Source organism: Trachymyrmex cornetzi, unplaced genomic scaffold, assembly GCF_001594075.2.
Source record: "Trachymyrmex cornetzi isolate Tcor2-1 unplaced genomic scaffold, Tcor1.1 scaffold41, whole genome shotgun sequence".
Classification (NCBI taxonomy): Eukaryota; Metazoa; Arthropoda; class Insecta; order Hymenoptera; family Formicidae; genus Trachymyrmex; species Trachymyrmex cornetzi.
This window is the reverse complement of record NW_017298854.1, coordinates 45,451-59,421: the sequence shown is the minus strand read 5'-3', so window position 1 is coordinate 59,421 and position 13,971 is coordinate 45,451. Positions and strand designations below refer to the sequence as shown.

General features: G+C 30.1%; 1 protein-coding gene across 1 annotated transcript; it reads left to right on the top strand.

Annotated features, from left to right (window-relative positions):
- The first annotated feature begins 4,299 nt into the window (after positions 1-4,299).
- On the top strand, positions 4,300-12,981 carry LOC108764284 (RCC1 and BTB domain-containing protein 1-like). The gene is made up of 10 exons (XM_018512434.1): positions 4,300-4,340; positions 8,295-8,409; positions 9,100-9,261; positions 9,365-9,599; positions 9,723-9,862; positions 9,947-10,189; positions 11,323-11,474; positions 11,566-11,666; positions 11,912-12,042; positions 12,904-12,981. The coding sequence occupies exons 1-10, from the start codon at positions 4,300-4,302 to the stop codon at positions 12,979-12,981; spliced, it is 1,398 nt and encodes a 465-aa protein (XP_018367936.1).
- Positions 12,982-13,971: the final 990 nt, after the last annotated feature.

Sequence of the window (13,971 nt, the reverse complement as noted above, 5' to 3'; positions counted from 1 at the left end):
GACGTGAAATGCAGAAAGTAAATTGAAAGTCCACTCTGGGAAAAGTTGGCCCGAGATGTGCGTGACACGGACACAGTATTGTAAAAGGGCTAGAAAAAGAAACAGAATTCGCATAATTTTAATCTCTTTATAATTAGTAATTTATTTTCCATTTAAGAAATATTTTAGTCTTTCTCTGATAACTAGTAATTTCTTTTTAACTTAAGAAATATCTAAGAAATTTAAGAAAAATATTTTATATAGTCTCTCTCCTTCTCTCTCCGACAATTATATAGTGACTTCCTTCCAATTTAAGAAATGCTTAAAGAATTTAAGAAATATCGAGTGGTCCACGTTTTATTTTTTTTATCTTTTAATATAAATATAAGTACATTTCTTAAACTATACAGAAATTAACAAAAAAAAAATGTTAACAGCAGTAACAACAATCTAATCGAAAACAATCTTGTTAATTCAATGACACTTAATGACAGTATTAATGAAACAAATACGCCATGCTCTTGTGTTTTAATAAAATTTATTTTATTAATACTAAATTGAATTAATATAATTATTTTTAATTAGACTACTATTGGCTAATGTTGTAAATACTCATTTTTTTCTACATATAAGAAGAAACTTAATAAATGTGATCGAAAAAACGTCTCAATATCGCGGAGGAGCACAAAACGTTCACATCAGAGTATTTTTTAAATTAAATTAAAACAGATAATGTATCATAAATCTATTTTAAAACAATATTTTACAATTGATATACATATAATGCATGTTGCATGTAGCAACATTCTCATTCTTGTAATTATGCATGATGCAAAAGATTTAAGTTCCGAAAAATTTCTACCTTTGTATATATAATTTCTTTGGATTATACACGCGAATCAGTTTCGCGAGAAACTGCAGGACATCGTAAACAGAGATTGATGCAGATTAACATCGTGCTACGTTTGCACGAGAAGGTCGGTTTACTTCCCTGGCGATCGCATGCCGGGCGAGTGATGAAAATGGTGCGACGATGATCGCAGCGGGTATCGCGAGACGTGCACCGCGTCGCGTGCACACGTCCAGCACACGTCATCACGCGATCAAGGGCTCGAGAGAGGTAAAAAGAAAGAAAGAGAAAGAAACAGAGAACGAGAGAAAGGGAGAAATACAAAGTGGATCGTGTGCCTGTTTTTTTTTTGCACCTCGCACAACCGATCGGCTATTCTTCGTCACCCCGAACTCACGACAGTCTACCCTACGGATAGTCCTTATTTCGCATTATGTAATATCTTCCTGCGCGGACCCATCGTGCCTTTTAGTGCCTCCTGGACAGAAGTGCAAGAGAACACTGGGTTCCGTACATAGGTATCGCGTGGTCGCGCATTCCCTAGCTGGAAATTTTACAAAGGGATGATGTAAATCCAAACCGCAACTCGACTCCGTCAAGAGATAAATTTTTGCAGATTTTTTTCGGACTACTTTCTTTTTTTCTGATCGATAAATGAAAATAATGATTTTACTGAAGTATCTAAAATTTAATTAAATACAGATCTGAAAATAATTTTGATGGATCACCAAAATAATTATACAAAACACTTATACTGTTAAATTCATAATGTTAAATTATGTCCAATTTGAGTTATTTTTATTTCTATAGATTGCTACTGATTCCATTGCTCAATATATATATATATATATATATATATATATATTGAATTTATTATAGTACGTTAATGTGTGTCGAAACCAACTATAAAGATTAATTTACATTTTGAAACAGATGGAAATTAAAAATAACAAAATATTTAACTCAAGGGATTGGGTTGCTTTTTTGATATCTAGTAGTATTTCTGATTACGACTACAGTGCGATTCTTTCAGTCATTTATGATTGAACAGAAATTCGTGTTTGATAGAGGTCTCTGCATAGATTTTCCTGTCGAGAAAGGGACTATGCACAATTAAAGGAATAGGGAACAGACAACAAACTATTAGAAAATATGTATTCCACAGTACATGATTTCTGATAGGTTAAAATTCTTAAGGTGCAGCCACAATAGAAGGAATAAGAAATTAGGAACAAGGAATAACGATTCTATCAAATATCGAATACACTGTTTCTATATACGATAGGTTGAAATCTTTATTTCTTATTCGTATTCCTTATTCCTTCTATTGTTAATGCACCCTTAGGGTCTGCGCACAATAGAACAAATATTAGGAACAGGAATAAGTATTAGGGCCTGCGCACAATAGAGGAACAAGAATTAGATATTAAGATTTCAACCTATCAGAAATCGTGTATTCCGATGTAATCAGTTTCTGATAGGTTGAAATCTTAATATCTAATTCCTGTTCCTCTATTGTGCGCAGGCCCTTAAGATTTCAATCTATCAGATACTAATTACATCGGAATACGCGATTTCAGGTTGAAATCTTAATATTTATTCCTATTCCTAATATTCCCTCCATTGTGCGCAGGGCCTTATGGTGTAGCCACAATAGAAGGAATAAGGAATTAGGAATAAGGAATAAGGATTCCAACCTCAGAAACCGTGTATTTCGGTGTATCCGATATCTGATAGGCTAAAATCTTTATTCCTTATTCCTAATTCCTTATTCCTTCTATTGTAGCTGCAACTTTATTCTCTATTTCCTATTCTTTTAATTGTGCACAGTCCTAACTGTTTCCTATTCTAGAATTCATTATCAAATGACCTTAAGCACGAGAAAAAGCATAAACAATAGAAAGAAAGAATAAAATCTGGAATAGAAAGAAAGAATAAAATCACACCGTGTATACCTGAATACAAGATTTTCGATAAGTTGAAATCTATTATTCCTTGTTTCTGTTGCCTGTGCTTTTCATTGTGTTTGAGGGTTTAGGGATTATTTATACAAGCCGTAATCTGTAAGAATTGACTAATCACAGTGGAATAAGAGAGAAATAATCGGCTATGATTAATCAATTTTTACGGATTATGGCATAAATTAACGGCCTTTTTTATAAATGGACGTGTTCAAGTCGGACAAAGTTACTAGCCTGCTTGCCAAGCGATTGGATGTGATTGGTTGAATTTATAAGCAACAACCAATCGTATTCCTTTGCTCAGCGAGCAGACTAGTTTTGTCGACTTGAATGCATCCAAAGATCTTTTAATATTAAAAATCTATAGTGCAGCTAACCTAAACTATAGATTTTCAGAGTATTAAATTTGGAACATATGTTATAAAGATGCCTTTCATATTGACACTTAACACTTATTTTCAACGTCGAAACAGATGTGAAAAAAATTGACGAATACCGTGCGTTAATTTTGTAACCTGTTTTATGCGGAGTCTACAATAGGCCTGTTTTTTTTGGCTGAACTTTTGCACCAGTTCATCTTTCCTGCTGGAAAGAAAAGGAAAAAAGATGAACTGGTGCAAAGGTTCAGCCAAAAAGAACACGCCTATTAGCGTTCGTAGAGTCTTAAGGGGATCCTAAAGATCTGTATTACCAACTTAAACATGTATAATTTTTGTATAACGAATACTCTTTTTCTCTTTCACGGATTGGAAAATCCTTTTCCAGGATTAAAGTATATGCATTAATACGTGTTTGTAAAGTAGAGTCTACGCTGAGAATGATCAAAAATTTCGAAATCAATATATTTTTTACCATTTCTTAATGTAACATGGCGTCTCAGCTGTCAAGTCGTGACAACATTTGTTTGATATGAAAGCTTTGCAACCCGAACGTACGAAATAATAGTTCCCAAACACGTAATTTGCACGAACATACAACGTCGAGTTCTTAGAATTAGATTTAGACGCTTTATCGCGATGAATTCGTTGTACGAAAATTGACACGTATGTGTGACTGCGTGTATCATAGGCTGCGTGAGATATTGCTGTGGTAGTATAAAAAGACATGTCGATGTGCGGCGCGCGGCGCGACATCTAGTGATTTTTCGGAGTTCGAGCTTTGCTTTAGGAGATCCCCTTAAATCGTAAAAAATTAACCAATCGCAATTAAATATGAGGAGAATAATCGACTATGATTGGTCAATTTTCTACGATTTAAGACCCTACGACCGCTACTATTTCTATGTAGACTCCGCATTTAGCGTCAGTATGAAAAGGCACCTTAAAGAAAAAAAATTATTTAGTAATTTTTTTCTTCCGCTTCGAAGCATCAGCAGCCACATGGTGCATTGCATTATTGTATAATACACAGTACTGTTTAATGTTGATAGATTTTGATTATTGTATCATATTTTCTGTGCAGGTGTTGGATATTTACGATACGAGTTTTTAAATATACCTACATAATAAGATGTCTGAAGATAAGGTGAATTTGTCTGGACAAGAATATTGGTAAGTTTAAAATTCTTCTTTTTTCTTTTTGTTGTAATCTTTGAAGAAATATATTATACATTGCCACTGAGTAACTGTAGAATAATGATGCGCATGCACATTAATATTTTAGAATCGGATTGCTTCCGTTTAGTGACTTTTTATATAAAGCTAAAGGTTACATAAAGGTTATATAAAGCAAAGCTGGAATTCATTGCATTCGACTTGGAAAAAGTTCGGGACACCCTGTATATATACCTATATATTTTTTCTCATGTTGGTAAAAATAAGAAAATACAGTATTAAAAAGTAAAAAAAAGTTCTGAAAAAATTCTCATAACTTTATGAAAAGAAAATAAATGATTTTTGTCTGTTGCAGTTTTTCTGTAAAGTTGATAGTATTTGAGTAAAAAATTATTAAAGACCAATATTTTGTAATTTTTAATAATTAATATCTTGTTAATTATTGCGAAAATTACAAAATGGTAGAGGACTTTTCGATTCAGTTTAGTCCGCTCTATCTACACAAAAGTGATTGGCAAAAAAGTTCGGGACACCCTGTATACTAAAAATACAATGACGTCACAAATGTATCCCAGCTCTGGTTTAGAATTATTAAACGACCGTTTAAAAACTGACAAATAATCGGGGCGTAATTTGCTTGAATCGGAGATTGTTGAACAGTTTCCTGTATCTAGATGAAATGGCGTCATCTTATTTTTACTAGAATTTATATTATCTTTATCTGTTAATTTTAAATAAAAAAGTGTTATCTTTTCTCAAATATTATCTAGACAATTATCCTGTTTAAATTATTTAAGATGGAAATCAATTATCTAGATAATTTGAGAAAATATAATACTTTTTTATTTAAAACACCGATAAAGACAATATACATACATATTCTAGTAAAGATAAGATGAAGCTATTTTATCTAGATTATCTAGTTAATTTCATCTAGATACCAGCAAACACTATCTAACAATCTCCGTTTCAAGTAAACTGCGTGCCGATTTCATCGTTTCGAACTTGAAATGTAATTCTAAACCGAAGATGGGATTCATGCATTTATATTCAAACATATTTATTGTATCATAAATTCTTAAACAATTTGTTGATTTTACTGTATTTTTTTAGCAATGTAGATATCATAGATATTCAGTAGTCTTATTTTAGATATTTTTATGTCGATCATTCGTATTTTTTACTCAAATACCATTAACTTTAGAAAAACAAGAAGTGACAAATGTTTATTTTCTTCTCATAAACTTCTAAGAATTTTTGGTAAATATACAGTATAACGAACCACCCTCCGATGACCTAGACATTAACAAATGTTGTCAAGGTCATGACCCCGAGTGACCTTTAGAAGGTTTTAGCCCGCGGTCATCCTTCGTTAAAAGGTTGTTAATAAAAGAAGTTTGAAAAATAATGTATTGTGTCTGCTATACATGCAATATTAAATACCATTCTACATAGGTTTTTACTTTCAACACGAAGCGACTCTCACCCCTCCCCCCTCCCCCCTGCTTCAGAGGCGCACGACTCTCACCTCCGACTCTCACCCCTCTACCCTTCCGCAAAGGGGCGTCTCCGAAAGAAAATTCTGCTACATAACAAAAATTCTGTACTTTAAAATAAATGTTCTGCTTTATTATACACTTAAATAAACGCTTGAAAATACGCTATGATATAATGCTATGACATAACGCAATGATATAATATCTTTGATTCATTCATTTCATACAATTTCATTCAGAAGATACTCAGTAGTCATTATTTCAAAAAAAGTTTCTATACGTTCATCGAAGTTATATCTTTTTTTGAACATAAACTCTGCTAAGTAATGATGAAAATGAGACTTTTTGCGACCCCATCGGAGAATACTTCCACGAATAGCTCTCCATATTCGTTCAATGTTCTGAGTATGAACGCCTGTATCTGGATCAACAAAATGTTGCGAATGATTGACTGTTTCGTGTCGATACACTTCATCAATACCACTGTATGCTTTCCTGCAATCACTATAAATTATCGATCCCGGAGCAATGTATTTTTTGATAAGTGGCAATAATATTTCTGCTTTACGGAACACAACGGGCACAACAAACATTTTTTTAGTATTACGTTCGATACCACTCATAATAGCCATTGCCCTGTAATGAGTCGTCCACGATTATACTTCCGACGGCCAAATTTTGCTTCATCAATTTTAACTATAACTCCATTTCCACCAATCTGATCTTGTTTATGTATCAACCATTCATAAGCTAAAAATTAGATCGTAATTGAATAACGTTCTATGATATTTATTTTTATAAACGAAATATGTTCCTTACTTCTCGGCAAAAGTTATTCCAGTCAACTGCTGTACATGGTGAGATATTTAACTCATTTTGTAGAAACTTTTGTCGAGGACTATTCATCATCATCCCGTAACAAATAAACCCACAAACTGTATCAATAAATAAAAGCGAATGCGAAAACCAAGTGCATAGCACTAATTTTAAAATTACGAATAATTCGTTTTCGTTTACACTTCTGTCTTTATTTATAATAATGTTGCTGACATTGGAATAATAGTAAAGACTTATTAAGTTCGATCTCATTATCATCGTGGACATATCAACTCTTTCACGGATAACTTTTTTCTTACACAAATACTTTATTAATTCGTCGCGATTCAATGTCAAAGCAAGAAACTCGTAGAATTTTATCTTTGCGGATTTAATGTTATCCTCGCGACAACCTGTACAAACGCTGTTAGCTGATTTCAATAAGCCATTATATAAACCCTTTATGTCCTCTATTGATACACATATACTGATTTCTCCCTTCCACTTTTTCCTTTGCTTCGAGGTGATTCCTGTTTATTGCGCGAAGCAAAATCCACTGTACATAAAAATGTACATTAAATTAAAAGGGCGCAGATAACTTTGCATGGGGGAAGAAATGGTGAGAATCGAAGGTGAGAGCAGTGCGCCCCTTTACAAGGGGGAAGGGGGAGGGTAAGAGTCGCGCGCCCCTTTGCAGAGGAGGAGAGGGTGAGAGTCGTTTCGTGTTGAAAGTCAAAATCTATGTAGAATGGTATTTAATATTGCATGTATAGCAGAAACAATGTATTATTTTTCAAACTTCTTTTGTTAACAACTTTTTAACGAAGGACGACCGCGGCCTAAAACCTTCTGGAGGTCACTCGGGGTCATGACCTTAACAACATATGTTAAGGTCAAGGTCATCGAAAGGTGATCCATTATACTGTATATTTACCGAATTTTTTTAGAAATTTTTAATACCATATTCTCTTATATCAGTAAAAATAGTTGCCAATATATACATATGCATAAGTAAATGCGGTAATGAAAAGTTGATAAAAATTTTGAAAAAATTCTTGAAGAATTCTATAAGAAGAAAGTAAACAATTTTTGTCTCTTGCTGTTTTTCTGTTAAGTTGATAATATTAGAGTAAAAAATTATTGAAGAGAAATATTCGACAATTATTATTAATTAATATCTTGTTAACTGCGAAAATTGTAAAATGGTACAGGATTATTCGACTTAGTTTACTCCGCTCTATATACACACGAGCGCTTCGTCAAATCTTATCGGGCAGCCTGTATATATATGTCTACAAAATATCAGGATAATAATAAATTATAAAATTATTATTAAAATTAATATTATATTATATGATAATCATTTAAATTTGAAACAACCATACAAATAATTTTACAAAATTATCAATCGTTTGCATGGTGAGATCTGTATTTTCAGTAATATTTTGTCTGTGAGATGTTTACCAAATTTCGAACAAAAGAATTTTGAATAAGAATAAAAAAGTTATAATTCTTCAAGTGATGACATTAAATAGGTTTGCCAACTTTTCAGATAAATAAAAAATATTCGAATAATATTAATTTGTTGATTTCCACGCAATCATGAATAGTTTTATTACATTATTGACTGTTTTTCTAGGCAGCAAAAATATTCGTTGTTCAGGAAGAAGTTAAAGCTTTTTATTAACACCTATGGTACTAATGTTACAACAAATAATATTGGCTCTTCTTTTTGGGTTACTCAAGGTGGAGAGGTACATTAAAAATTTATTACAAAAAATATTTTATATTTGTATGAACTTTAATAATACAAATCGTTATTCAATACATTTTAAATATTTTCTTATGTGTTTAGAAGTCGATCTAAACAGAGAGTATAAAAAGGTTTGTATTTTGATTTCATAATATATAGAATACGAGAGAGATGAAATGAAAATATAAATTCTTTAAGAAATAACATAAATATTGTTTTTAGAAAAAAAAAAATTGAAAAAAATATTGCTGATACAAAGAACATTTTTATATTCTCTATAGTTAAATTAGTTACTATATAGAAGTGAATTTACGTATATAATAAACGTACATAATACGTCTTTTATATTTTTACAACATCATGTAATATTTTTACACATTTCGTAATATATCATAACACAAATATACACACACACACACAACATTTAAATCTTTTATATTTATATTTTTTATCAATAAGTTCAGTAAATTGATAGAGTTGATAGAAGTTTTGTGTAAATTTTGTTCAATAAATTGAACAATATGTAGCAGTGCAGATAATTCAATACATTGTTAATTTTTAGCTTGCTTTTATGCTGCATTATTTTATTCTATGATATTTTATAATTTTGCAACTAAATTAAGTACATTATGTTGTGTGCATATCTGTAATACAACGAAAAATATGCGATAACAATATTTTTATGCAAAAGAAATATCTTTGGGACCCAATCGGGATAAAACATACAATTGAAAGAAGTTCATGTTTTCCTAACACAAGTCAAATGCCTAATGAGATTGATTGGACCAATACACGCATTGTACAATCCTCAGTTAACGATGACAATATTCTCGTTTTAACTGACAAAAGAATGGTAAAGTTGCTAATATATCTAAAATATTATAACAAGTATAACAATAATAATAATTTATATTCATGAATCGTATATAAATATAATGAAATTATTTAACATTTAGTTATATCGCTTTCGCTTATGTTGCAATGAGTCGTATACTTTAATCATCACGGGGAAAATTGATACTAAAGGCAGTGATGACGTAGAATTAAAAATCAGTGGCATTGCTTGCGGCAAATCTTCTTCTGTATTTATTACTAGAGATGGAAAAATATACGAATGTACTGATACTAATACCGACTTTTATGGACCGCTCATACAATCTAAACTGCTTCCTCTCTCACAAAAAATAATAGGTAATTTATTTTTCTTCTTAGCTTATTTATAAGAAATAAAGATGTATAAATGGATCGAGGATTTATAAATATAATATTATATAATTTAAATAATCATATTTGTCCAATTTTGTGATATTTTAGTTAAGGTAGTCGCAGGATTTGATCATATCCTTGCACTTACTGCTAAAGGAAAGGTTTATGGCTGGGGTGCAAACATTCACGGACAACTGAATTTTAATAGAAATTGCGGACAAGCAGGACGTTTAGAGTCTCCTTCCGAAGTGAGTTTTTTGTTATTTATAATTTTCATGATAATAAAAACTGAAATATATGTATAATAAAGAAAAGGATCTTGCGATTAACAGATAAATATACCTAATGTAAGAAAAGTATCAGATATCGCCGCCATGAAATTTATGAGCGCTGTCAAATCTAGCGACGATGGACTTATTTACATACAGGGTTGTTTACAAGGAAAAAAAATTAAGCGTTTTGCTGTCTGTGAATATACAAATATATTTGACGGACAAAATTCATCGTTCTATTTGCGAAAAGAAAATTACACAGATGAAGAGAAAGATATAATGGATGATTTAAGAAACGCGTTCAATGATCGTGTAAGTCTCAATCTCTGTTCTATTCTTTCTTCTACTATAATGAATTTCCAATTGATTGGAGACATGTATGTGTGCTAAACGTCATAAGAACATCGTTTATTGAAATTATACTAACATCGCATGTCGGCAGTATTTACTTCAATTCTCCTTTTTATACTCTTTATAAATCTTTAGCCTATTTTTTACGTATCTAATAATCTTTCTCTTTTTATTTAAATTATTACCTGCATTTATCTTTAACAATTCTTATTTTAAACATAAAATATAAAGAGCATACAGCCACGCACATGGTGTTTTTTGCGAATGTCATATATTTAAAATTCTTACGTTACAGATAAAAATTAAAGACATTTCGGCCTATATCAGGCCATCTTCAGTATTCAATATAAATAATATAAAAATAGTTCACAGTCATAAGATTAAAATTATTAAAATAAGTAAACGATCAATGATTCTTAGTCATAAGATTATAAAAATAAATTAACAATAAATTTTTGTTCGAATTATTTTTACTAATAAAAGTAGTTCTGTGTTTCGTATAATTGTTTGTCTCACATTAAGAAGGACAATTTAAATATTGATGGAGAATAATAATAAGGATCGTTGTAACAAGCACAGGTACGTCTATAAAATATAGATATATAAAAAATGGAATCGGTTTTTGATAATTTAAAATTTGGAATTTTTTTATTCTTATTAGAATCTGGAAATCTGGTGTTTCTCACAATTTTTCAATATAAAAGTCTCTCGTTAAAATGAATAGAAGCAATAATTTTCAATATAAAAGTCTCATAAGAACGAATAGAAACAAAGATTTTTCGGCAACATACACAAGCGTAGAGTGTTATTCGAACAAAAATTCATTGTTAATTTAATCTTTTAATCTTATGATCAAGAATCATTGATCGTTTATTTATTTCAATTCTTTTAATCTTATGACTGCGAACTATTTTTATATTATTTATATTGTATACTGAAGGTAGCCAGATATAGGCCGAAACGTCTATAATTTTTAGCTCTAAGGTAAGAACTTTAAATATATGACATTCGCAAAAAATACTTTGCGCGTAGCTGTATGCTCTTTATATTGTTCGTAATTTGCGGGCCACTTGCGAATTTATAAATTTAATTCTTATTTTTTATCTCTGAAGTCCACGAGCGATCTTACAATACAAGTGGACGGGCAATCTATTTACGTTCACAAAAGCATTCTGAAAATGCGTTCTTCATATTTCAAAAACATGTTTGCGTTTAATGAGATGCAAAACAGACAAAGGTATCATTTATGAAAAGACTATACAGAATTTTTATGAAAAATTTTTTATGTTTTATTTATGTATTGTACTTTAACATCTTTTTTGGAACAGGGTTATCAAATATGGTGATTACTCATATGATGTGTATAGAAATTTTTTTAGATTTTTGTACACAGGCTGTGTCTTCTATACATGTTCAAAGGAGATGACAGGTGAGTGTTAGTTATTTACATATTAATACTGTCTTTAACCTTTCGTAGTCACACTGGCGTCAAAATGACTCTAGAGTGCATTTGACTAATAATTTTTTTTAACTTTATAAAATGAAAACTGAATACGGCAGTCAGTTAAATGCGCTTGGAAGTCATTTTGATTCCGATGTAATCATTACAGAATTTTTAAAAAGTGTGAGCCCGAAGGGTTAATTCGTAACTAAAATGAATTTTTCGTTATACAGAGCTCTTGAAATTATCTGATCAATACTGCGAGATAAATCTTGAGGAAAAATGCATTAAGAAATTAAAAAAGAATATGAATTCATCAAATGTATCCTATATCAAGGAAATAGCGATAAAGTATAATAAGAGGGTAACTAAATATCACTTCTTTTCTATTATTTCTTTTCCAAGATAAAGTATTATATAATTTATAATAAGCTTGATATATTGTCCAATTGAATTTTAATTCTTTATGTTTCTTTTATACCTTTTTTATTCCTGTTTTATTGCATAGTAGAATATATCTTTTTATTGAAATTCCTTAAGAAAATGTAATCCCAACTTATGTGCCAACTGCTCTACTCTATCCAATCAGTTTCATGGACACATCTAGCGGAAGGGCTCGCGAGTTCAAACTCCTCCGAAATTTTTTAATCATTTCTTATTTTTAATTATATACAATTAAAATTTTTTTTTTATTTTGAGTAAATTTTTGTTGTCACAAAAAATAATTTTTTCTCATTTACAATCATGTAAGTAATTTTTGAAACCTTCGGTAAGTTTTGACAATGTCTAATAAAGAAAATTTTAGCGATATTTTTTTTAACAAAAAACAGAATATGCGCTAAAATATTAATAAATATTCCACTCATAACTATATACATTTTGTTTTTAATAACTTAATCTTGTTTCTACTTTCTTTAGAAAAAAAATTATGTGTGTGTGTGTATGTGTGTGTGTGTGTGATTTCCAAAATCGAATATTTTTTGTATTCGAATCGGGAACAGGAAGGAGACATTCTAAATCTTAAAAGATTAAAAAAAGCAATTATTAACGCAAAACAATGCTGTTTATGAGATAACAGATTTATTAAATCATTTTTATCAATTAAACCTCTCCCGAAAGAAATTCTGGATACGCCCATGATCATGTTTAATACTAGAATTCATTAACTGTAAAAAATATATGTCTATATACACACTTATTTATTTATGTATCATATAATTTTCAGGAATTGGAGGAATACTGTGACATGTATCAATTATCAAGAGATGCACATAATCCTAAGCGGAAATTCGATGAAGTATGAAATAATAAATAATATTTCTATTTCTTTAAACCATTCTTATATCTCTTAATGAAACTTTGTACACATTTTATAAATTATGTTGTATCATTGTACGTTTTACTTCTAAGCATTACTTATAAATTTTTCATAAACTGTCCCTAAGAATAATCGTAGGTATTTCTCACACTTACGGATGTATGTAAAAATTGCAAGAGTTTGAAAAAGATTTTTTCTAATATAAAAAATGAGTATATTTCGAATTCCTAATGTTTCTTTTAGTAGTAAACAATATAAAATGTTTATTGATATAGTTATTTATCTCAACCCTCAAACGGCACACTGGTGCGAAGTCGCACCAGCAAAATTTACAAAACATTGGCATTTTCCATCAAAGATCTTTTCTTAATAACAATTTAAGATATAACACTAATTTTCGCAAATATAAAAGTAAGTTAGTGTTACACGAAAAATATATTTTGCAACTATCTTCAACAGTTACGCTAACATTTGGCAAATTACGTACACTGAGAGAAAAATGTTTGGTATTTTAACTATAATTACATATCACTATAATTATGATTATTACTGCTATAATAATAATAACAGTAACTATGTATATAGTTTTACCAACAAATGTATATAGTTGGCAACCTAAAATGACTATAATTATAGTTGTTATAACCATAAAATAGTTGAAATTACCATAAAATGATTCAAGTGACTATAATTTTATATAGTTATATTTTGAGACAACCATAAAAATTATGGTTGTTCCAAAATATAACTATAAAATTATAGTCTTTTTTTTTTAAATTCTTAGAAAAATGTCAGATGTCGAATGCTTCACACGGCTATTTGATATGATGCATATTAATGGAATTATTCCATTTTTTTATACGGAAAAAGATACCCATTTTTTAAAGTCGTTTTATAATAGTTTAACTGCAAAAAATCGTTTTGTTATTAAGTGTACGTGATAGTGCAACTCTTGAAGAAGAAAAATCACCTCTG